The 24,696-nt window shown below is 42.0% G+C and overlaps 1 protein-coding gene across 1 annotated transcript in view; it reads left to right on the top strand.

The window, feature by feature from the left end:
• The window catches only part of LOC112050811 (poly [ADP-ribose] polymerase tankyrase), a 104,838-nt gene extending 85,494 nt beyond the window's left edge, over positions 1 to 19,344 (top strand). Inside the window, exons 14-24 of the mRNA XM_052889672.1 lie at positions 5,867 to 6,012; positions 7,237 to 7,310; positions 7,899 to 8,131; positions 9,204 to 9,416; positions 9,909 to 10,021; positions 10,879 to 11,042; positions 11,873 to 12,036; positions 13,495 to 13,657; positions 15,569 to 15,695; positions 16,668 to 16,824; positions 17,912 to 19,344. Coding sequence (XP_052745632.1) covers positions 5,867 to 6,012; positions 7,237 to 7,310; positions 7,899 to 8,131; positions 9,204 to 9,416; positions 9,909 to 10,021; positions 10,879 to 11,042; positions 11,873 to 12,036; positions 13,495 to 13,657; positions 15,569 to 15,695; positions 16,668 to 16,824; positions 17,912 to 17,977 — 1,620 coding nt within the window. The 3' untranslated portion in view covers positions 17,978 to 19,344. The remainder of the gene's footprint in view (positions 1 to 5,866; positions 6,013 to 7,236; positions 7,311 to 7,898; positions 8,132 to 9,203; positions 9,417 to 9,908; positions 10,022 to 10,878; positions 11,043 to 11,872; positions 12,037 to 13,494; positions 13,658 to 15,568; positions 15,696 to 16,667; positions 16,825 to 17,911) is intronic.
• Positions 19,345 to 24,696: the final 5,352 nt, after the last annotated feature.

Here is a 24,696-nt window from a genome sequence, read left to right as displayed (position 1 = left end):
GATATGCTTGTCATTTTTGCATAGATAGCGAAGTGCGTGCGTTTTTTTTTATGCAAATGCACCAAAAACAGCCGGTATTACTAATAAAGTAAATTAATATTTTTGTGTTCCTGATACAGATAAATTGTTGATATTTATTGTCATAATTAATAAAATGAAAGAATTAAATGTTTTTTTACTATATTTTATCTCACAAAGTTAATTTTATTCATAAAATGTTGAGCACTTTTCTGACATAAAAACTCTTTGCGAAGATTTAGAAAAGTGCCGTTCATTTTTAAACGGATGATTAAGGTTTTTATGTTACATTACGGCACATGTGCGTAATGAGATACATTACGATATTGAAATTGGTGAAATAAGCGATACTTTACGAGCAAATCTATACTAATATTATAAAGCTGAAGAGTTTGTTTGTTAGATTGAACGCGCTAATCCCTGGAACTACTGCTCCGATTTGAAAAATTCTTTCAGTGTTAGATAGCCCATTTATCGAGGAAGGCTATATTCTATATATTATCCCCGTATACCCACAGGAACGGGAATCACGCGGGTGAAACTGCGTGGCGTCAGCTAGTCTATATCAATATTATAAAGAGGAAAACTTTGTTTGTTTGTTTGTATGTTTGTTTGATTGTAATGAATAGGCTCAAAAACTACTGGACTGATTCTAAAAATTCTTTCACCATTCGAAGCTACATTATCCACAAGTAACATAGGCTAAATTTTATTTTGGAAAAAAATAGGGTTCCGTAAGATATTTGGATTTTTCAGACACAAGGTGTAAAAAATCAACGAAAAGTAGGGTAGGGGTAGGTAGGAGTAGGGTAGGGGTAGGATAGGGGTAGTTGAAAGTTTACATCGGAGTTTCACGCGGACAAAGTCGCGGGCGTCGGCTAGTGTGTTATAAAAAACAAATAAACCTTTAGCACAATGCTGTGTAAACACGAACAGTACAATAATAACTGTTTAACTCTTGAACTGTGAACTTCGCACCGATGCATCGGCCCATGTTATAATTGTTGACAACTAATTACCGTCGCTAATGGTCTAACAATTGTCTCGCTATCATCATTATCAATCTTTTTGTATAATAGGGATGATGACCGTTTTTTAAATTGTATATAAATTAAGAGTATACTAATAGTAAAGCAATTTTGTAAAAGTAACAGGGTATCTGCGATCATTACTTTCGGAGCTACAGGGATTTAAAGAGTCAGATTTGCGGCGCTGCCGCGGATCCCTGAAAAACGCCTCATACAAAATGGCTCGAAAAAATGACGTCATAGGCAATGTAATGATCGTTAGATTTGTATGCGCGTTCAAACAAAATTACTAATATCTTTGTTATTTGTGCGTTTATCTTTATAGTTCATATATTAAAAAATGTTAATTTTAATGTAAGGAAGCTAAAACTGTATGAATTTTCATCTAATTACGATAAAAAAATTTTAGTAGTTTTTGAAATTTTATAATCTCATTTATTTTGCAAATATCCAGACAATCTTTGCTTTTTATGTATAAATTAGTTAACATTGACCCTAATTACCCGAATGTATCATAAAAATCAATATATTCAAACCTAGTCATCATCCCCATTTTGTATAATGTAAACTTTTGTAATGACTACTATCCAATGTTAAAGATAATGACTTAATTTTTTCATCTTTGCCCGTTTTCCATATGATGACATTTTGATATGCTTGTCATTTTTGCATAGATAACGAAGTGCGTGCGTTTTTTTAGGCAAATGCACCAAGAACAGCCAGTATTACTAATAAAATAAATTAATATTTTTGTATTTCTGATACAGATAAATGGTTGATATTTATTGTCACAATTAATAAAATGAAAGAATTAAATGTTTTTTTACTATATTTTATCTCACAAAGTTAATTTTATTCATAAAATGTTGAGCACTTTTCTGACATTAAAACTCTTTGCGAAGATTTAGAAAAGTACCGTCCGTTTTTAAACGGATGATTAAGGTTTTTATGTTACATTACGACACATGTGCGTAATGAGATACATTACGATATTGAAATTGGTGAAATAAGATAATGACTTAATTTTTTTCCCGACTACGGCGACGCCAGAAGCACGGGTAATGATTTTGGCAGTCTATGTATGTAGGTTCTTTGCTTCTTTACTATAGCCCTCGCCTACTGCTCGTGCTTGCAATATCGCATCGGCTGTAATTTTCAACTTACCGCACTTATATCATAATATATATTCTTTATTTGTAAACCACAACATAAATAAATTTAAAAAAAAAATACAACTTTTCAATCTAAGTCGCTCAATTACCTGTATCTATTTTTACTTCTTCTCTTCTTCTTGGTCGCATTCTTCATTGCTGAAGGTCGTGTCCGCACTGCAGTCCCTTCGATGCGTTGTTAACGATTCCCCTCCACACAGTCCGGTCCTCAGCTCTTGTAATGGCTGTTGTTACAGGGAGTCCAGTGAGTGACTTAACCTGGTCAGACCAGCGGGTAGGTGATCGGCCGCGTGGTCGTTTCCCTTCCACCTTTCCCACCACTATTACTTTATCCAGGTTATCGGGAAGGCGACGGGCTATATGGCCAAAGTAACTCAAGATCCTCTGATAACATACAGTTGAAAGTCTAGTGGAAATGCGAAGCTGTTTCAGTATCGAGATGTTTGTTCTTCTAGCGGTCCACGGTATACGAAGCATCCGTCTCCAACACCACATCTCAAAGGCAAATTGTATGTGGCCCTTATCGTCCAGGCTTCGGCGCCATAAAGGAAAATTGAGAAGACTAAAGTCCTAACGAGTCTCTTCTTGGTGTTATTGGAGACCCGTCTGCTTTGCCAAATTCTCACTAGTTTGGTCATGGCATTTTTGGAGATTTGGATGCGTCTTCTAATGTCCTGCTGACTTCCTCCCTTGTCTGACAGTAACGACCCAAGGTAGACAAACTCACTTTATATTATTTTTACTTAAGCGGTACCAAATACGGTATTTTACCATAAAATTTGTGAAGTGTGTTTGAGGTTGAGAATCATACATTAATTTATACTTTATTTGTACACCACAACATAAGAAATAACAAGTAACAGGAAAGAAAGTATAGCACAGAAGTGGGATACAAAAGACGGCCTTATCGCTACGTAGCGATTTCTTCCAGGCAACCTTGGGTTTAGGAAAATGCAAACACGCGAGACTGCAGGTTGTATAAATAAATAAATAAATATACTTAAACAATACACATCACTATCTAGCCCCAAAGTAAGCATACAGAGTAGCTTGTGTTATGGGTAAAATAAAATACATACATTCAAATAATTTCACACTATAGTAAAATCATTAATCCTGCGAATTTTCTGACAGATGCTAATGTCATTTTGTAAAATAATGATACCATATCTAACCACTTCTCTGTGACGGCCATCTGGCGCGCATTTGCCGCATCAGTGGCGCCTCCCGCGGGAGTTTACGCGCCAACTGCCCGTGGGCACTTTAGTACCCAATTTCTTATAAGTTGTGTATTGGAGCTATATTAACTAATTTATTGGTGGGAATCATTATTAAACAAACTAATTTTAATAAATAAACGTAATTAGTACTGCAAAACAACGTATTTTAGAAAAATAGTTGAAATCAGACGAGCGATAGTTGCCCGACTATCGCACAAAACCCGCTATAATTTAAATTTTTAGCTTTATTTCTTATGTCTTTTGTTTTTTACCTTTTCTATACAATAATTTACTCTACCAAAGAATAAAACACTCATAATGTACACAGATAATAAAAAAATATATTTTTGAAACCACGCGTCTGCGGCCGCGCACCCAGAGCGCGGTTTTAAAATAATAATTTCATAATCATAGACGTATTTTGTAGAAGTAGTGAGGGACTATATGCCATCCTTTTTTGTTTCATAGTGATGACCTGTTCTGTATTGGTAAAAAATAGTGCCTCAGTTCATTCACTCTCAAAGAGGAATTTTGAATAGAAATTTCTATCATAATGATTTGTGACAGACGGTTGACCGGATTACAGTCCCACGAATGTAAATTTCTCCTACAGATAAGGAGGAGAACTCGGAGTGAAAGAAAACTTTTTTTTATTTTTTTATTCTTTACAAGTTAGCTCTTGACTACAATCTCACCTGATGGTAAGTGATGATGCAGTCTAAGATGGAAGCGGGCTAACTTGTTAGGAGGAGGATGAAAATCCACACCCCTTTCGGTTTCTACACGGCATCGTACCGGAACGCTAAATCGCTTGGCGGTACGTCTTTGTCGGTAGGGTGGTAACTAGCCACGGCCGAAGCCTCCCACAAGACCTGGACAAATTAAGAAGATCTTCATCTGCCCAGCTGGGGATCGAACCCAGGACCTCTGTTTTGTAGAACCACCGCGCATACCACTGCGCCACGGAGGCCGTCACTTAGAACCCGGCGACGTCGAATTGTTGAAATCGATCCCACTTGAGTTTTTAACGAATATCGTTGAAGCAGAAAATCGCTGCATGGGGGAACCGCATCCGACGATACTAGGAAAGACTGGGGATGATGACTAGGTTTGAATATATTGATTTTTAAGATACATGCGGGTAAAGTAGGTCATTGTTAACTAATTTATACATAAAAGCAAACATTGTCTGGATATTTGCAAAATAAATAAGATTATAAAATTTCAAAATCTATTAAACATCTTTTATCGTAATTAGATGAAAATTCATACAGTTTTAGCTTCCTTACATTAAATGTGACATTTTTAATATTTTGAACTATATATAAACATAAACGCACAAATAACAAAGATATTAGTAATTTTGTTTGAACGCCCATACAAATCTAACAATCATTATGGCAGCGCCGCAAATCTGACCCTTTAAATCCCTGTAGCTCCGAAAGTAGTGATCGCAGATACCCTGTTACTTTTACAAAATTGTTTTACTATTAGCATACTCTTAATTTATATACAATTTAAAAAACTGTCATCATCCCTATTGAGCGATTTCAGCAAAATCGTCTTTTCTCGAGTGATCAGAAAAGATTCTATTGAACAGATTGGAGTGTCCTGCAGTCTGCTCTACCTCTCCTTAGCCGAATACGGCTGACCTTATCGCCTTTATAACATTAGTATGGATTTAATATTGTATTTTCACAAATCCCACGGGATTTTTCCGGGATGAAAAGTAGCCTATGTGTTAATCTAGAGTAAAATCTATTTCCATTCCAAATTTCAGCCATATCGCTTCAGTGGCCGCAGCGTAAAAGAGAAACAAACATACTTACACACTTTCACACTTACACACTTACACACAAACTTTCGCCTTTATAATATTAGTGTGATGACTTGAGTGTAAAAGGGGATTGTTCAACATTATCAACCCATATTCGGCTCACTTTGCTTTGCTGAGCTCGAGTCTCCTCTCAGAATGAGAGGGTTTATGCCAATAGTGCACCACGCTGGCCCAATACAGATTGGAGGGGTTTGTTTACTAGTTTTAAAAGACCTCTTTAACCCTACATCCTTCGATCACAAGTCCGGGACTTCACTCTGCCATTCGAGGGTTTATTGGTAACATTCTTGGTGGGTATTGTTAGAATAGACAGACTTTCACTCAAAAATAGTGTTTTGAGCTTTAAATCCGCTTCCGATTAAACCTTGGCTGAGTTTGTTGTGGGCTCTTCACGGACCAAGGCGTGTTTGGAACCCTCGTAACTTTAATTTTAAAGATTTCGATTATTATTACCACCATTAGATTAAATTAAATTATGACATAATTTTGACCTTTCAAAATTGCTTGTAAACTAAGCCTAATTGAAACAAATGAATTTTGATTTTTTTTGAATTTCTAATTTTGATGTCGACCCGTCTCCGCCACGCGCAGCACGGTGCGGACCCGACGCGGCGCAACCGCGACGGTCTGACGCCGCTGCAGCTGGTGCGCGCCGGCGACAGCGACACGGCGGACGCGCTGCGCGGCGACGCGGCGCTGCTGGACGCGGCCAAGCGCGGCGACCTCGCGCGAGCCAAGTGAGTGCTGATGTGTGAACCGTATTACTGGCTACATGAGGTTCACAATAGGTCAGTTGACTGCAGCCGGTGCGCGCCGGCGACAGCGACACGGCGGACGCGCTGCGCGGCGACGCGGCGCTGCTGGACGCGGCCAAGCGCGGCGACCTCGCGCGAGCCAAGTGAGTGCTGATGTGTGAACCGTATTACTGGCTACATTAGGTTCACAATAGGTCAGTTGACTGCAGCCGGTGCGCGCCGGCGACAGCGACACGGCGGACGCGGCCAAGCGCGGCGACCTCGCGCGAGCCAAGTGAGTGCTGATGTGTGAACCGTATTACTGGCTACATTAGGTTCACAATAGGTCAGTTGACTGCAGCCGGTGCGCGCCGGCGACAGCGACACGGCGGACGCGGCCAAGCGCGGCGACCTCGCGCGAGCCAAGTGAGTGCTGATGTGTGAACCGTATTACTGGCTACATTAGGTTCACAATAGGTCAGTTGACTGCAGCCGGTGCGCGCCGGCGACAGCGACACGGCGGACGCGGCCAAGCGCGGCGACCTCGCGCGAGCCAAGTGAGTGCTGATGTGTGAACCGTATTACTGGCTACATTAGGTTCACAATAGGTCAGTTGACTGCAGCCGGTGCGCGCCGGCGACAGCGACACGGCGGACGCGGCCAAGCGCGGCGACCTCGCGCGAGCCAAGTGAGTGCTGATGTGTGAACCGTATTACTGGCTACATGAGGTTCACAATAAGTCAGTTGACTGCAGCCGGTGCGCGCCGGCGACAGCGACACGTCCGAGAAGGTCCAATTCAGGTCAACACTTGTACTCCGTATCATTATAATTTAAAAAATACAAGGATAGTATTAAAATTTATTAAAGTGAATAAATCTAACTAAATGAAAGAAATAAATAAAATAAAAACCCAAGTTTCTGAGTTACATCAAGATGGCGCACATAGAGCAACTATGACATGACAATTGACAGCAAACGTCAAATCGATTACTGCATTGAAAACGTCATCTATCCGCCATTAATACCCATATTAATGTTGCATTTCCTGGTAGATAATGAATATTATTTCGAAAAAATTAAAGTAAATTCGTAGATTTGTATAATCAAAAATAGTTAAAAAATATCTTCTTTTATTTCCGCTAGGGTACAGTGACTGATCTTTAGTATTAATTGGGCCGTCTGTCATCGAGTTAGAAAATGCTCTAAAATAATTATTATTGTTCCAGAAAACTGATTACACCGCAAAACGTCAACTGCCGAGACTCGCACGGCAGGAACTCGACGCCACTCCACCTCGCCGGTAACAAATACTTAATATTATTAAGCTGAAGAGTTTGTTTGTTTGAACACACTAATCTCTGAAACGAATAGTCTGATTTGAAAAATTATTTCAGTGTTAGATAGCCCATTTATCGAGGAAGACTATAGACTATATTATCCCCGTATTCCTAAGGGAACGGGAACCACGGATGAAAACCTCAAACCTATTTAAATGATAAAAAAGCTTGGTGTTAAACTGTATTATACGACTGTGTGCCTATTTTTAAATAACTTAGTAAAATGGTGATAAATAAAAAAAAATAAACCTTTGCTAAATTTGTTGTGGGCTCTTCTCGGACCAAGGCGCGTTTGGAACCCTCGTAACTTTAATTATAAGTTTTCGAATGATTATTATCACCATTATCTTAAGTTTAATATTATTACCTGACGTTTCGAAAGAGCTTGTAAAGTAAACCTATTTAAAATAAATGAATTTTGACTTTTGACGACGACGACGACGACGACGACGACGACGACGACGACGGACGACGACGATGATGATGATGAATTAATTGATTGAACAATTTAGTGATTAAGTAAATCACTAGTGTGTGCGTGTACATTACAGCTGGTTACAATAATCTGGAAGTGGCAGAGGCGTTGCTAGAAGCGGGCGCGGCGGTGTCCGCGCGCGACAAGGGGGGGTTGGTGCCCCTCCACAACGCGGCGTCGTACGGCCACGTGGAGCTCGCGGCGTTGCTGCTGCGGGCCGGCACCCCCCCTAACGCCGCCGACCGGTGGGGCTTCACCCCCCTGCACGAAGCTGCGCACAAGGCGCGGACGCAGCTATGTGCCCTGTTGGTAAGTAAACAACTCTTCTTATTTGACTGACTAAAGACGCATACTTATCATTTCAAAGTTCTCTAAGAACGCCATCTACTATAAGGCAATCCACATATTATATGGTTATTAGGACTAGAGTGCTGGAGAAGAATGCTCCATATTCCGTGGACAGCACATAGAACCAATGCATCGGTGCTAAAACAACTTAACATCTCGAAGAGACCTTCCACCACCTGTCTTCAGAGGATCCTCGAGTATTTCGGTCACATTGCCAGGAGAGAAGGAGATAACTTAGAGAAACTTGTTATCACTGGCAAAGTGGAAGGAAAGAGAGCTCGAGGACGTAGCCCGATGCGTTGGTCCGACCAAATCCGTGCCACTCTCGATACCAAAGTACACGAGTCGCGAAAAGCCGTGTCACATGGCGCGACATGGTGAAGAAGCAAGCTTGTGTTAGGGGTCACGACCCTCAGTAATGAGGAATACGACGCAAGGAGGAGGAGAGACTAGAAGAACTAGAGATAAGTTCAGTCAGGCGAGGCTTTTAAGATGCGTGCTGCCATCTACAGTTTCTTATTTAAATAGTTTTAAATAAGAAACTGTAGATAGCAGCACGCATCTTAAAAACCTCACTCGAATGCACTTTTTGTAACGCAATCGCCAGTTTACTCGGCAATCGGATTGTGTCGTCATGAGCCGAGATAGTAGGAAATGTTAGGTGGGGAGTGGCGATAAACCGCTCGGGCGGCCTAGCTCATTATTGTCGTGATGTTCGATCTGTCCACACCTTTGGTTACATAATCCTTTATGGACTATTTTTGTATAGGCGGGGAGAATGACTTGAGTGGAAGAGATTGTTTACTAGTTTTCAAAGACGTCTTTAACCCTACATCCTTCGGTCACAAGTCCGAGACTTCACTCAAAGTTATTATCTGCCATTCAAGGGTTTATTGGTAACATTCTTGGTTAATTGTTAGGCCTGACAGACTTTCATTGAATAATAATCATTTTCAGCCCTTTAAACCCCCTTCTGGTGTTAACCCGTAAATAAGTTTTACTTCAAATACACAACGTATCTATGTTGCGGCAGCTGGCGCACGGCGCGGACCCGTTCCTCAAGAACCAGGAGGGGCAGACGGCGCTGGAGCTGGCGGGCGCTGACGACGTGCGCTCGCTGCTGCAGGACGCCATGACGGGCAGCGCGGGGCCGGCGGCGGACAGCGCGCCCGCCCCCGCGCCGCTGCCGCCCCCGCACAGCCCCGTGCTGCTGCCCAGCGGGGACACCGCGCCGCTGCCGCTGCCTGTGAGTACTTGTCGTGACGACGCGCAGGACGCCACGAAGCATCGCCTGATGGGGCCCGATGGCAGAAGCAGAAGATGTGGGCGCAACGACTAATAAACAAGGGCGTCTCCTCTGAGACTCAGACCTCGGCTTAGTAGGCCTGAGTAACAGTCCGGACGCCCCTGAAATCGTGAGTTAAAAAAACCCACGTCTGGGTGACGTCGGTTATCAGGGACCTTATCTTCGCCGGCGAAGACACTGTGTGGCTTGTGTTTGTGTTGCCTGGGAAACGTTGACTGTCATTATGTCATCGTCACGATCGTAAAGGACGTTTTCCGAGCGTCTAGGTCTGCAATCGGCTTTGGGATCGGGGTTGTAGTTTCATTCAAGCAATCACTAGTTGGTTAACCAACCTTAGCGGCTCTCTCAAACTAAGTACTATAGCTACTATAGCCATCTAGACCTCTATGTAAGGGTTTGCGCTCGTGTACTAACAATCATGAATTATTGCAGGTGATGGCTAGCACGTACTGGTCGGAGGGCTCGCGAGGCAGCCTAGAGGACGCGGCTGGACGGCCCGCCTCCGCGCTCTCCACCTCTGAGTCGCTGCACACCTTCCTCACCAGGTATACCGGCGATTTGAAGATCAGAACAAGTTTACCATAAAAAACTAGCTTCTAGTATCAAAGTAATCGTCAAGCCGAATTGAACGAGTCCAAACTTGATGGGGTTGCGTGGTTTAATTACGGAGTTCCTATGGTCACCTTCCAGCTCCATCATCAGACCCTGGTTACCACATAGTATCAAAATACACGTCAAGACGAATCAAATGAGCTCAAACTCAATGGAGTTGCGTGGTTTAATAAAAGAGTTGCTATGGCCACCTTCTAGCTTTATCATCAGACCCTGGTTACCATATAGTATCAAAATACTCGCCAAGACGAATCAAATGAGCCCAAACTCAATGGGGTTGCATGGTTTAATTACGGAGTTCCTATGGCCACCTTCCAGTTCCATCATCAGACCCTGGTTACCATATAGTATCAAAGTACTCGTCAAGACGAATCAAATGAGCCCAAACTCAATGGGGTTGCATGGTTTGATTACGGAGTTCCTATGGCCACCTTCCAGTTCCATCATCAGACCCTGGTTACCATATAGTATCAAAGTACTCGTCAAGACGAATTAAATGAGCCCAAACTCAATGGGGTTGAGTGGATTAATTACGGAGTTCCTATGGCAACCTTCAGATCAGATCAGCTCTATGTTATAGTAATTTTGCATCATTTAGCTTGCGAAATTTCAGCTCAACAATCAAACAACGAGGTGTAAAGTAAATGTGTATTTGTTGTGCGTGTAATACAACCTTTGGTCTTCCAATAGCTGCAATGGTCTCCGGATACGTTAAGACACAGCAAGCCTCACCAAGCTTCCATTCCTTGGCATTCCTACTCACCTCATTCCACCTGGTTCTGTGTTCCAGTATCGGGCTGGAGCAGCTGGCGCCGGTGCTGGAGCGCGAACAGATCACGGTGGACATCCTGTCAGAGATGTGCCACGAGGACCTGCGCGCGGTGGGCGTGGCCGCCTATGGGCACCGCCACCGCCTGCTCAAGGCAGCTCGTCACAGCCTGCAGGCGCACTCCGGTAAGACGCGTCAAAACATAGCGCGGCATAGGGAAGTGAGGTGCATCAGTCGTGAGTTTTCATAGCTACACGCCCTCCGGCCCGCGCTGACCATCGGAAGTGTTACGAACGCATTTACCAAGTTATAGTGTAGATATCCCAGAAATTAGCGGCAGCCTACCACGCAGCTACCACGTGCCGCGCTGTGTTTGGACACGCCATAAAACAGACACGAAATACTCGCGGGCCAGCTCTATTACCTAATACCTCTTGTATTTAAAACCTGATACCCGGACGTGGATTTATTATGTCATGATCTCGGGAGTGTCCGGACTGATACACTCAGGCCAAAACACCCTTCCGAGTCTCAGAGACGCCCTGAGAGAGTGGTTCCGTCCATCTTTTCTGCTTGTGCCTTCGGGTTTCACCAGGCGATGTTTCTGCGCTCGTCCAAACTCCCGGCGTAGCCGCTGAGACTCCATTAAAGAACCTACGTCAATCAGAGTAACAAAAAATTCAAGTACCAAAAAACCGAGTGTGCTTTTAGAATCGGCTGAAGTAAAACTTGTTACAAAAATGAAAAATAAAGCGCCATTTATGAGTCTCAGCTATGACTTCACACGTACAAGAATGGTTTGTTTCAAAGTTCTCTGCGAACGCCATCTATTGGTAATTTAAAATAACGAACATTGTTTCACAACAGATGGCAGCACGCATCTTGAAAGCCTCGTCCGATTACACTTTTCGTAACAAATTAACCAACTTACCCCCTAAATCAAGCGTTCGTAAAGAAGTTATACCAAGTATGATCGGACAGTCAAGTATTTCTTCTAATTGAATGTCTCCAACAGAATGGTACGGCGGCACCACTCTAGTGGACGTCACGCCCAGCACCGGAGAGTGCGGAGAGAACGGAGAGAGCGAGTTCGCCGTGCTGGAGAGAGAGATGCAGGCCGGCGTGCGCATGCACCGGGACCACGCCGGCGGACACTTCACCAGATACAACATTGTTAGGGTGAGTACATGTGTGCTTTATCTCTGTGTGTATATGCGTGTGGATGTATACTGACTACTTAGACCATTAAAAAGAAAGGACCTGCCTCGTAAACCGTTACCCCTCTGTCAAAGATCAAGAATCAATGATCTAACGCGTTTATGAAACTGTTGCTACAGAATCGATGTTTCATTATTGTAATCGTTTTCGTCGTGTAAAGAGCTCCCTAAAAATGCCGGTTTGTGTAGTTAAATGGCATAAAAAACGGCCAAAAACTTGTAGTTTAGTAAAAGATGGAGTAACGTTTCATTTGTAAGTATTTATACCATACTTTTATCAAATTTGTAATAAAAACGATTTCTAAAAAGAATCGATTCTTTTGGCGGAACAGTAAAAATCGATCAAGTAATCGAACATTCTATATATATATATATATATATATATATTCTGTGGATATATATATGTGTCTAAGCGATGTGTTGGTTAGTCTGTGTAAAAATTACGCGTGTGTGTATTGCGAGTCAATTATATAGTTGTGTGTAGTGTATGGACACAGAATATATTTAATGGTGTTAAGAGTGTGCAATATGTAATTTGGTGGTTACAAATGGTTCTGGATCTCAGATTCTGGAAAAGTTAGGAGCCTGATATTTGGGTAAATGATATTTCAAAGTGTTAGCTTCGTTATGACTATACAAAATACACAATTAGTAAAACTTTTCTCGATAGTTTATTTTTTTGAAAAATACATGTTTTGCTCACATTTTGCTTTCAATCTCAGGAAAAGCAAACTTATATTCTTAAATTTTTGTTTTGTATAGAAAATTAGGTATATATCTTGAACATGGCCATTTTGTTTTTCGTTGTTGTTTAATTTACTTGCAATTAGGTAAAAATGGTTTTGGCGCTCACGTCATAAAATTTGCGTCGCGCGTCAATCTCTCCGTGAAAGTCATAATTCGGCGTCTCGTTCGCGCTTCGAATTTTATTCATATCGTACCGACGCGTTGCGCGCTCTTAAATGTTTTCGATGTGTGAGTTTACCTCGTCCCCCTCAAAAAACGACAGATAATTTTGTTCGTGAATTTGAGTGTGATGCATCTCCATTTTCTAATTCATCTATAGTGTGTACCTCAGGCCAATTATTGTATAGGACCTGCCTTGCTAGACGTTACTTTTCTGTCAAAGTATATGATCAACGATCTAATGCTATTATAAAAACTGTCTCTATAGAATCGATGTTAAATAGTTGTAATCGTGTTCGTCGGTTAAAGAGCTCCGTAAAAATACCTTTTTGTGTAATTTAATTGTGTAAAAAACGGGCAAAATCTTCTAGTTCAGTATAAGATATATACCAAATCTAAGCTCGTTTTCCTCAAAAAATGACAGACAATTTTGTGCGTGGCTGTGAGTGCTATACAGGTCCTTCTATAAATAATTGGTCTGAGGTGTGTACTGAGGGTGAGTCTCTGCGCACAGATACAGAAGCTGGTGAACGGGCGGCTGTGGGAGCGCTACCAGCACCGGCGGCGCGAGGTGGCGGAGGAGGCGGGCGCGCCCGGCGAGCGCATGCTGTTCCACGGCTCGCCCTTCATCAACGCCATCGTGCAGAAGGGCTTCGACGAGCGGCACGCGTACATCGGTGAGCGAGTGTAGCCAGGCGCCCGGCGAGCGCTGCCAGCGGAGGAGGGTGCACGCCCGGCGAGCGCATGCTGTTCCACGGCTCGCCCTTCATCAACGCCATCGTGCAGAAGGGCTTCGACGAGCGGCACGCGTACATCGGTGAGCGAGTGTAGCCAGGCGCCCGGCGAGCGCTGCCTGCGGAGGAGGGTGCACGCCCGGCGAGCGCATGCTGTTCCACGGCTCGCCCTTCATCAACGCCATCGTGCAGAAGGGCTTCGACGAGCGGCACGCGTACATCGGTGAGCGAGTGTAGCCAGGCGCCCGGCGAGCGCTGCCTGCGGAGGAGGGTGCACGCCCGGCGAGCGCATGCTGTTCCACGGCTCGCCCTTCATCAACGCCATCGTGCAGAAGGGCTTCGACGAGCGGCACGCGTACATCGGTGAGCGAGTGTAGCCAGGCGCCCGGCGAGCGCTGCCTGCGGAGGAGGGTGCACGCCCGGCGAGCGCATGCTGTTCCACGGCTCGCCCTTCATCAACGCCATCGTGCAGAAGGGCTTCGACGAGCGGCACGCGTACATCGGTGAGCGAGTGTAGCCAGGCGCCCGGCGAGCGCTGCCTGCGGAGGAGGGTGCACGCCCGGCGAGCGCATGCTGTTCCACGGCTCGCCCTTCATCAACGCCATCGTGCAGAAGGGCTTCGACGAGCGGCACGCGTACATCGGTGAGCGAGTGTAGCCAGGCGCCCGGCGAGCGCTGCCTGCGGAGGAGGGTGCACGCCCGGCGAGCGCATGCTGTTCCACGGCTCGCCCTTCATCAACGCCATCGTGCAGAAGGGCTTCGACGAGCGGCACGCGTACATCGGTGAGCGAGTGTAGCCAGGCGCCCGGCGAGCGCTGCCTGCGGAGGAGGGTGCACGCCCGGCGAGCGCATGCTGTTCCACGGCTCGCCCTTCATCAACGCCATCGTGCAGAAGGGCTTCGACGAGCGGCACGCGTACATCGGTGAGCGAGTGTAGCCAGGCGCCCGGCGAGCGCTGCCTGCGGAGGAGGGTGCACGCCCGGCGAGCGCATGCTGTTCCACGGCTCGCCCTTCATCAACGCCATCGTGCAGAAGGGCTTCGACGAGCGGCACGCGTACATCGGTGAGCGAGTGTAGCCAGGCGCCCGGCGAGCGCTGCCAGCGGAGGAGGGTGCACGCCCGGCGAGCGCTGCCAGCTAGATACAGACAGAAGGACTAGCATACGTTAATGACATATTTCATGAAAAAATAAGACAAATGTGTCACGTTTTACGTGTCTCAAACGGGAAAGAAAAAACATTATGAGGAAAGCATACCTGACAATTTTCTGAATTCTCTACGTGTGTGAAATCAGCCAATCCGCATTCATAACCTCTCTCATTTTGGGAAGAGACTCGTGCTCTACAGTGAGCCGTACATGGGCTGTTAAGCCTCAATAGCTCAACGGTAACAGCGGTCGGACTCACCGAGGGATGGTGGTTCGGTCCCCGCCCCGGTGGTCTATTGTCGTACCCACTCCTAGCACAGTCTTTAATAATAATAAATAATAATAAATATACTTAAACAATACACATCACTATCTAGCCCCAAAGTAAGCATACAGAGTAGCTTGTGTTATGGGTGCTAAGATAGTTGATATTATAATATTCATATACATTTATATACTACATATAAATACTTATATAATGTATAAATACACACAGACACTGGAAAAAAAAACCCATGTTCATCACTCGAATATTTTCCAGTTGTGGGAATCGAACCCACGGCCTTGGATGCAGAAAGCAGGGTCACTACCCACTGCGCCTCGCGGCAGTCAGAGTCAGTCTTTCCGACTAGTTGGAGGGGAATGGGAATATTAGTCATATTTAAAAAAAATATGGCTCTTGATGATGAATCTCTGTTGTGTCGCAGGCGGCATGTTCGGCGCGGGCATCTACTTCGCGGAGCACTCGTCCAAGAGCAACCAGTACGTGTACGGCTTCGGCGGCGGCTCCGGCTGCCCGCAACACAAGGACCGCTCGTGCTACCTCTGCCACCGGTGAGTGTGTGTCTGCGGCCTTCAGAGGGCCGGGCCTAGGGCTTCATGATGAGTAGGGTTAGAGTGCGTCAACTACATCTCATGATGAGTAGGGCTAGAGTACGTCAACTAATTATCATGATTAGTTGGGCTAGAGTACTTCGACTAATTATCATGATGAGTAGGGCTAGAGTACGTCAATTACATCTCATGATGAGTAGGGCTAGAGTGCGTCAACTACATCTCATGATGAGTAGGGCTAGAGTACGTCAACTACATGTCATGATGAGTAGGGCTAGAGTACGTCAACTACATCTCATGATGAGTAGGGCTAGAGTACGTCAACTAATTATCATGATTAGTTGGGCTAGAGTACTTCGACTAATTATCATGATGAGTAGGGCTAGAGTACGTCAATTACATCTCATGATGAGTAGGGCTAGAGTACGTCAATTACATCTCATGATGAGTAGGGCTAGAGTACGTCAACTACATGTCATGATGAGTAGGGCTAGAGTACGTCAACTACATGTCATGATGAGTAGGGCTAGAGTACGTCAACTACATGTCATGATGAGTAGGTCTAGAGTACATCAACTACATCTCATGATGAGTAGGGCTAGAGTACGTCAACTACATGTCATGATGAGTAGGGCTAGAGTACGTCAACTACATGTCATGATGAGTAGGTCTAGAGTACATCAACTACATCTCATGATGAGTAGGGCTAGAGTACGTCAACTACATGTCATGATGAGTAGGGCTAGAGTACGTCAACTACATGTCATGATGAGTGAGGCTAGAGTTTGTCAACTAACAATGAGTAGCCCTAAGATGCTTATTTGAGCTATTATCTTGTGGTGAAAAGGCGTACGATGCTTCGAGTAGGCCAACGATATTTAAACGTCATATCTTGTGACGAATAGGCCAAATATATGTCAACGACTTATTAGTGATGATTATAAATGAGTGATATTTGTTTGTTTGTGTCAGGCAAATGCTGCTATGCAGGGTGACGCTGGGGCGCGCGTTCCAGCTCGCCAGCGCCATGAAGATGGCGCACGCGCCGCCGGGCCACCACAGCGTGGCGGGCACGCCCTCGCACGGCGGCCTGTGCTTCCCCGAGTACGTGGTGTACAGGGGGGAACAGGTGGGTCCGCTTGAATATACAGGGTGTCCCGTAATTAATGGATAATAAATCTAAAACTAATTTTTTGAATAGTTTTCCTAGGGTGACCAAGATATATAATTTTTCGGATTTTTCAATTTTTTTTATCTTTTTTTATTTATCTGCTGTAGTTAAGATTTTAAAGATTTGATTTTTGTTGAACATTATGGATTAAATTACCAATGTACACTAATACTATTTTTACAAATGCAATAATTATTTTTTTTTTCATTAAGATGACCTTGTTAAAAAAAATTATGGAATTGTACGATCATTTCAAAAACTAGGACGCCCGCGACTTCGTCCGCGTGTAATTCGATTTTTACAAATACCGGTAATCATTGAATTTTACTCTATTGTAAGAAATAGTAGCCTGAGACGGATATCCCGTAAAGAGTAGGGATTTAGAGAGGGGTAGCGATCAGTTGGCGGGAACGACTTGCGATATAAGGCGCTCGTCGTCCGGTCGGCTTCAGTATGCACTATGCTCGTGGCGTTCGATCCGTCCACATTTCTTGTTGTGTAATTCTTTATGGGTCACTTGGGATAGGCGGGGAGAGTGACTTGAGTGGAAAAGGGGAGTGTTTGTTAACTGTCAAAGATGTCTTTAACCCTACACACAACGTTCACAAGTGCGTGACTCCACTGAATGTCATTCTCTGCCATTCTAGTGAATCATAGCATTTGTTTGATATTGGTTTTCTTATTTTGTAATCCACTTCTGAGACTACTACATGCTACTTTTCATCCCGGAGAAATCCGTGGTTCTTGAGGGATTTGTGAAAAACTGAATTCCACGCGGACAAAGCCGCGGGCGTCCGCTAGTAAGTCATATTTAAAAGACTAATATATGAAGCTGAAGAGTTTGTTTGTTTGTTTGATTGAACGCGCTAATCTCAGGAACTACTGGTCCGGTTTGAAAAATTATTTCAGTGTTAGATAGCCCATTTATCGAGGAAGGCTATAGGCTATATTATATTATCTCCGTATTCCTAGGGGAACGGGAAAGACGTGGGTAAAACCACGCGGCATTAGCTAGTTTAAAAAATAAATGGCAAATATTTTACAGGCGTATCCAGAATACCTGATCACTTACCAGATAGTGTGCGAAGAAACCACGACGGGCGCTGTATGAGTGTTTAAAGACTTTATAATGTGCAGTATTATGAAATAATTGTAAAAAAAAAACAAACAAAAAATATTATTGACAAAAGTGAAAATTGCGAATGACGTCATCAGTGAGTTTTGTGCAAGTTGTCAAAAACTTTCAAAAATATGCGTCTAACGTCAAAACTTTACGAAGTAAAAGTATTTTCTATTTTATCAATTTTTAGGGTTCCGTACGTACCTACTTTCAAATACGGAATACCGTTATTACGGAATACAGTTACAAAATCGTGAATTGCCTCGTTGAAGTAATTGTTATCTCATATGATATCAAATGGCAACCACAGAATAGAGAATGATACAGATTGAGTTTTTACAAGCCGCGCGGTGAAGCCAGTGAAAACCATAAAAAAAAACAAATGCGTCTCCGTGACAGCTGCATAATGTTTCAATCTACCATAAACAAAGTTTTTTTTTCATAAGTTGTATTACACTAACAACAATTACGTAAATTATTATCATAATAGACTAATAATTCAATAGGTAACCTAAAAAAAATACTTTTTTTGTTTTTGTGAATAATTTTTAAAATACATAATTTATAATAATTTTTAATATACAAAACATAAGACGCCATTTTTCTTAAATAATATTGAAAATTACTAATGCAACGCTTTGTGTCGTACTGACTCGAAAATTCGTTTTTGAATCTGTATTTGCGCTCTATCTGCATATTTATTATTCTTTAATCTGTGATGGCAATGTATTTGTTATAAAAATTGTGCGACTTTTAAGATGAGGAACATAACGTCCCAGGAAAAGTAATTTAGATATACAATATACATACGTAAATTACATACTTTATTTTGTTTATATTTGTTGTGAATATTTTTTAATAGTAAAAGATTTTTCTGACTTTGAATTTAGCGAAATAACAATTATTGAAATTATATATTTGTATTGTTGTCAATAAATTGGATATGAATATAATTGAAAATAAAAATAAACTGTAATTTAATTGTTGTAGCCTGACCCAGAAAAATAAAAAAAATGTCGCCACGTTGCGGAATATATGGGAACTAATATCTTCTTAAAAAGAACTTACGGCTCTGAGTTCTAGCCCTTTTGAGCCTCTTCCATTTTTTTTTTAACTGGCTTTACGTTTCTAAGTTCTAGGCCTTCTTTTGCCTCATTTTTTTCATTAGTATTTATTTGATGCTATTATTGATATAGTATTAGTGGCGCCCCCTATTTAGGTTTTTATTTTTCTGTTCCGGCTACATGTATTTTGTCCTCGAAGCCCGTAAATTCGGGAGCCAATGTTTTTTTTTTTATGTAAGCTAGTTTTATTGGAACTAGGTTAATTTATAATTGATTAAAAATAATTAAAATTGATTCACGAGTTTTATTTTCTGATGTTTGATATCTTTCCTAATCAAGCAATCTATGCTAGAAACAATTTTTTTTTGTGTACGAAGTTCAAAAGACGACCGCCTGGCGCAGTGAGTAATGGTATGTAACATTACATATTATGTAGCAGTGGCGTAAAGTCCTTTTCATGAAAGAAGTCCCCCCGACGCGACTCGGAACTACTGAACCTAATTTGAAAATTCTTTTGAAACTAGAAAGTCACATTATTTGTGGGTACCATAGGTAAGGCGGCCAACCGTTCCGTATTCTGCGGGACCGTCTCGCAATGCTACATGTAATCCCGCTTTGAAATAATTAGTTAAATAGTCCCGTAAAAGTTTGAATGCGTCCCGCATGTCCCGCTTTTTCAACCACACTACACACACATACACAACACACATACGCGCACGCGCGGTAAGCGTATTGCGCGTAATTTCGCTTTCTCTTTCTCTCTACATAATACATGAGGCGTAAGAGCGAGAGAGGCGCGCGATCGAATAATTTATTTAAATGTTTATCAACACAATTCGTCCATTTTTAAAAAGTTGTGAAACCTTATTGTCAAGTTTACATTAACACATGTGGATGAAAAAAGAAACATCATCAAGTCTTTAATTTTCAATCAAGATGTCATTTTTGTCACTAAATTGACGGTAACTGTATTTAAAATACCAGAATTATTTTCAGAAAATCTTTGGCAGTTTATTTTCTAAATCACAGTGCGATATAGGTGATTAATTCACTTTATTTTACAACACCTTGGGTTGGTGTCCCCATGTGCTAAAATGTCCCCACACGGAAATCGCACTGGAAAACGCAGTGTTGGTCGACCCCCCACCAGGTGGACTGACGACATCAAGCGAGTCGCAGACATTCGCTGGATGCAAGCGGCTCAGTACCGTGATGTTTGGAAGTCCCTACAAAATGCCTATGTACTGCAGTGGACGTCTATCGGCTGATATGATGATGATGATGAATGGTCCCTATAGATAAAGATGAGTCCTAAACAATGTGCCCCGTTACCGATGTCGGAGCCTTTAATGGTATAAAATATAACATTTTTTATCGACCCATTTTTTTTTCTCTCGTGGTTTTATTTTATTTTTTTTAATCTTCATGCCCTAGATTTTTCACAAAAAGTTAATTTTTAAAAATGCACAAAAAAATTAATTATATTTTTCTTTAAATTTTTTCTATTTTTTGTTTCATGAAAAATAATTTATTTATTTATTTATTTATTTATTTATTTATTTTTAAGAAAAATCAACAGCGTTACCAAGAATACAATTATACAATATTTCCTGTATGTTACAGCCAATTACAGATTTTCCATAGTTAGAACAATTTATAAAAAAGCACAATCTGAGAATACATTCAAGAAAAGGAAATAATAAAAAAATAGAGAAAAAAAATTAAAAAAAATCAAATTAAAACGGATAATGGCCGTGTAATTGTTGTTTACATGTTTAGCTACCAAATGACAACTTTTTTTATCTTGATAAGACATTTACATGAGTAGTGGTGGTCGAATTAGTATGAGAGCCCCAGTGTAAGTAACCAAAAAACAAAATGGCGGCCATTTTACAACCATGAGAGAAAAAAAAGTTGGAGGAGCAATTTGTCGATAATTATGAATAATGAATTAGGCTAATTATGACCTTTATTTCAGTAAACTTATACAAAAGTTGATGTACAAGATGGCGAAGGCTACATTAGAAGTCGGGACTGTAACTCCGAGTCCCGAAGTGCAGCGCGTGCGGGACACTTACGAGAAGTGCGCGATGCTCAACGTGATACAGCACATTGATATATACGGTAGACAATGATTATATACTATTAGCTAGTTTAATTGAAGTTTATGGGGTCTCAAAACACAATTATTGAATGAAATTTTGTCAGGTCTAACTCCAATAAACCCTGAATGGCAGAAAATGACCTTGAGTGGAGTTACGCACTTGTGAACGATGTGTGTAGGGTTAAAGGATCCTTTGACTGTTAACAAACACTCCCCATTTCCACTCAAGTCACTCTCCCCGCCTATCCCAAGTAACCCATAAAGAATTACACAAAAAGAGATGTGGACGGTGGTTTTGTACCAGTATAAGTGTATTATCTATGGCCACGCGCACACTGAAGCCGTCCGAATTAGGTATGCACTAGCGCGTTTAAGAGAGTGCAATATGTAATTTGGTGGTTACAAATGGTTCTGGATCTCAGATTCTGGAAAAGTTAGGAGCCTGATATTTGGGTAAATGATATTTCAAAGTATTAGCTTCGTTATGACTATACAAAATACACAATTTGTAAAACTTTTTTCGATAGTTTATTTTTTTCAAAAATACATGTTTTGCTCACATTTTGCTTTCAATCTCAGGAAAAGCAATCTTATTTTCTTAAATTTTTGTTTTGTATAGAAAATTTGGTATATATCTTGAACATGGCCTTTTTGTTTTTCGTTATGTTGTTTAATTTACTTGCAATTAGGTAAAAATGGTTTTGGCGCTCACGTCATAAAATTTGCGTCGTGCGTCAATCGCTCCGTGCTTTTCACTCACGTGAAAGTCATAATTCGGCGTCTCGTTTGCGCTTCGAATCTTATCCATATCGTACCGACGCGCTGCTCGCTCTTAAGCTGAAGCGAACAGTCACACAGGGGCGTAGCTACCGGCGTATCAGCCGAATCAATGATACGGGAGCCCTGACTACGGGGACCCTTGCGTGTCAAAGCAAAAATTAGTTATATTTAGCCCACAATGTCTCTTAATCTGGTGCTTCTCGGAGAAAAAAAAAACAAAACACTGCTAAAGAGATCTGCCTTTGATAGAGAGCCGTGATATCCTAGTGGATATGACCTCTGTCTCTGATTCCGTAGGGTGTGGGTTCGAATCCGGTCCAGGGCATGCACCTCCAACTTTTCAGTTGCGTGCATTAAAAAAAATTAAATATCACGTGTCTCAAACGGTAAAGGAAAACATCGTGAGGAAACTGCACACCAGAGAATTTTCTTATTTATCTGCGTGTGTGAAGTCTGCCAATCCGCATTGGGCCAGCGTGGTGGACTATTGGCCTAACCCCTCTCATTCTGAGAGGAGACTCGAGCTCATAAAGATTTTGATAGATTTTCGGGATTTGCCGCTCGTCTATTGAGCCTCTAACTAATTTTGTTACGAGGCCTTTCCTGGCCAAACTACGCCACAGACTCGATGCCACGGTGCTTCTCTTCTCTATATACCTAGTGTTTTGTCTATGGTGCTTCAATTGATTGAGAGCCAAGGCACCCTATGAGTACAGATTAACGCTCGCTTGTCTCCAACAGGTAGAGTGAGATCAAATTACGCGGAAAACAGAAAAAAATGCATAAACGACGCGCCGATCACGATGTCCTCCGTTTCGTGCTTCTCTCCGGAGTTTGTGAGACACACACACAGACAAGGTATGTATCTACTATTATATTTTTTTTACTCTACGAAAGATTTTTTTAATTTTAGCTGAATTACTGATAAATCAGATTACATATGTTCTTCAATGTATTATGGATAATAATTACTACTGCAAATTGACTTATTGACATTTTGACATTTATTTTATATTTTCCTCAGTCGCTATTTTCATTCTTTATATCTAATTTTGAATTAAATATTTTTTCTTGTGAATAATTTTTAATTAATGTGTATAATATAAGTACTATTGTAAAATATTGCTAAAAATTTGCACGCTGACTTACTCGGTAAATTGTGTTGGAAATCATACCATTATTGTAAGATCTATTTGTAACCCACAATTTGGCAAATAAATTATTATTATTATTATTATTATTATAAAGCTGAAGAGTTTGTTTGTTTGATTGAACGCGCTAATCTCAGGAACTACTGGTCCGATTTGAAAAATTCTTTCAGTGTTAGATAGCCCATATATCGAGGAAGGCTATAGGCTATATTTTATCCCCGTATTCCTACGGGAACGGGAACCACGCGGGTGAAATCGCGCGGCGTCAGCTAGTAGTATTATATAGTACGAGTTATAGTAGGTAGGTATCATGCGTCATACTTCGAGTATGAATGAGTCTGACTTTTTTTTTTATTCTTTAAAAGTTAGCCCTCGACCATAATCTCACCTGATGGTAAGTGGTGATGCAATCTTAGATCACTACGCTATAATCTAGTATAGTGCGATATAGTCCACCACGCTGGCCCAATGCGGATTGACACTTCACACCTGTAGAGAATTTTTGATGGCCTCCGTGGCACAGTGGTATGCGCGGTGGATTTACTTGACGGAGGTCCTGGGTTCGATTGAGATTTTCTTAATTGGTCCAGGTCTGGCTGGTGGGAGGCTTCAGCCGTGGCTAATTACCACCCTACCGACAAAACGTACCGCCAAGCGATTTAGCGTTCCGGTACGAAGTCGTGTAGAAACCGAAAGGCGAGTGGATATTCATCCTCCTCCTAACAAGTTAGCCCGCTTTCATCTTAGATTGCATCATCACTTACCATCAGGTGAGATTGTAGTCAAGGGCTAACTTGTAAAGAATTAAAAAAAAAAAATTAAGAAAATTCTCTGGTATGCAGGTTTCTTCACGATGTTTTCCTTCACCGTTTGAGACACGTGATATTTAATTTCTTAAAATGCACACAACTGAAAAGTTGGAGGTGCATGCCCCGGACCGGATTCGAACCTACACCCTAGAGGTTAGGAGATAACAGAGGTTATATCACGGCTTTACTTTTAGTAAAGTCTTACTATAGTGTCAATGAATATTTAAATGATAAAAAGCTTGGTGTTTAAAAAAAAACTGTATTATACGACTGTGTGCTTAGTTTTAAATAAGTTTGTAAAATGGTGATAAAAAAAAAACCTTGGCTTAGTTTGCTGAGTTTGTTGTGGGCACTTCTCGGATCAAGGCGCGTTTGGAACCCTCGTAACTTTAATTTTAAGTTTTCAAATGATTATTATCACCATTATAATCATTTGAAAATGATAAAGAGCTTGTAAACTAAGCCTATTTGAAATAAATGAATTTTGACTTTGACTTTAACTTTACTACTCGTCACGTCGTCATCAACCCATATTCGGCTCACTGCTGAGCTCGAGTCTCCTCTCAGAATGAGAGGGGTTAGGCCAATAGTCCACAACGCCGGCCCAATGCGGATTGGCAGACTTCACACACGCAGAGAATGAAGATAATTCTCTGGTATGCAGGTTTCCTCGCGATGTTCCTTCACCGATTGAGACATGTGACTACTCGTATTACTGTTTATTTCCAGGATTAGAAGAAAAGTTAAGCAAATTCTCGATGAGCACGAAAGTCTCCGGCCTGTACCCCGGCAACGACATACT

The sequence above is a fragment of the Bicyclus anynana genome, chromosome 26, assembly GCF_947172395.1.
Source record: "Bicyclus anynana chromosome 26, ilBicAnyn1.1, whole genome shotgun sequence".
NCBI classification, from domain to species: Eukaryota; Metazoa; Arthropoda; class Insecta; order Lepidoptera; family Nymphalidae; genus Bicyclus; species Bicyclus anynana.
Note: the sequence above shows the minus strand (reverse complement) of the source record. Positions and strands in the feature narration are given on the sequence as shown.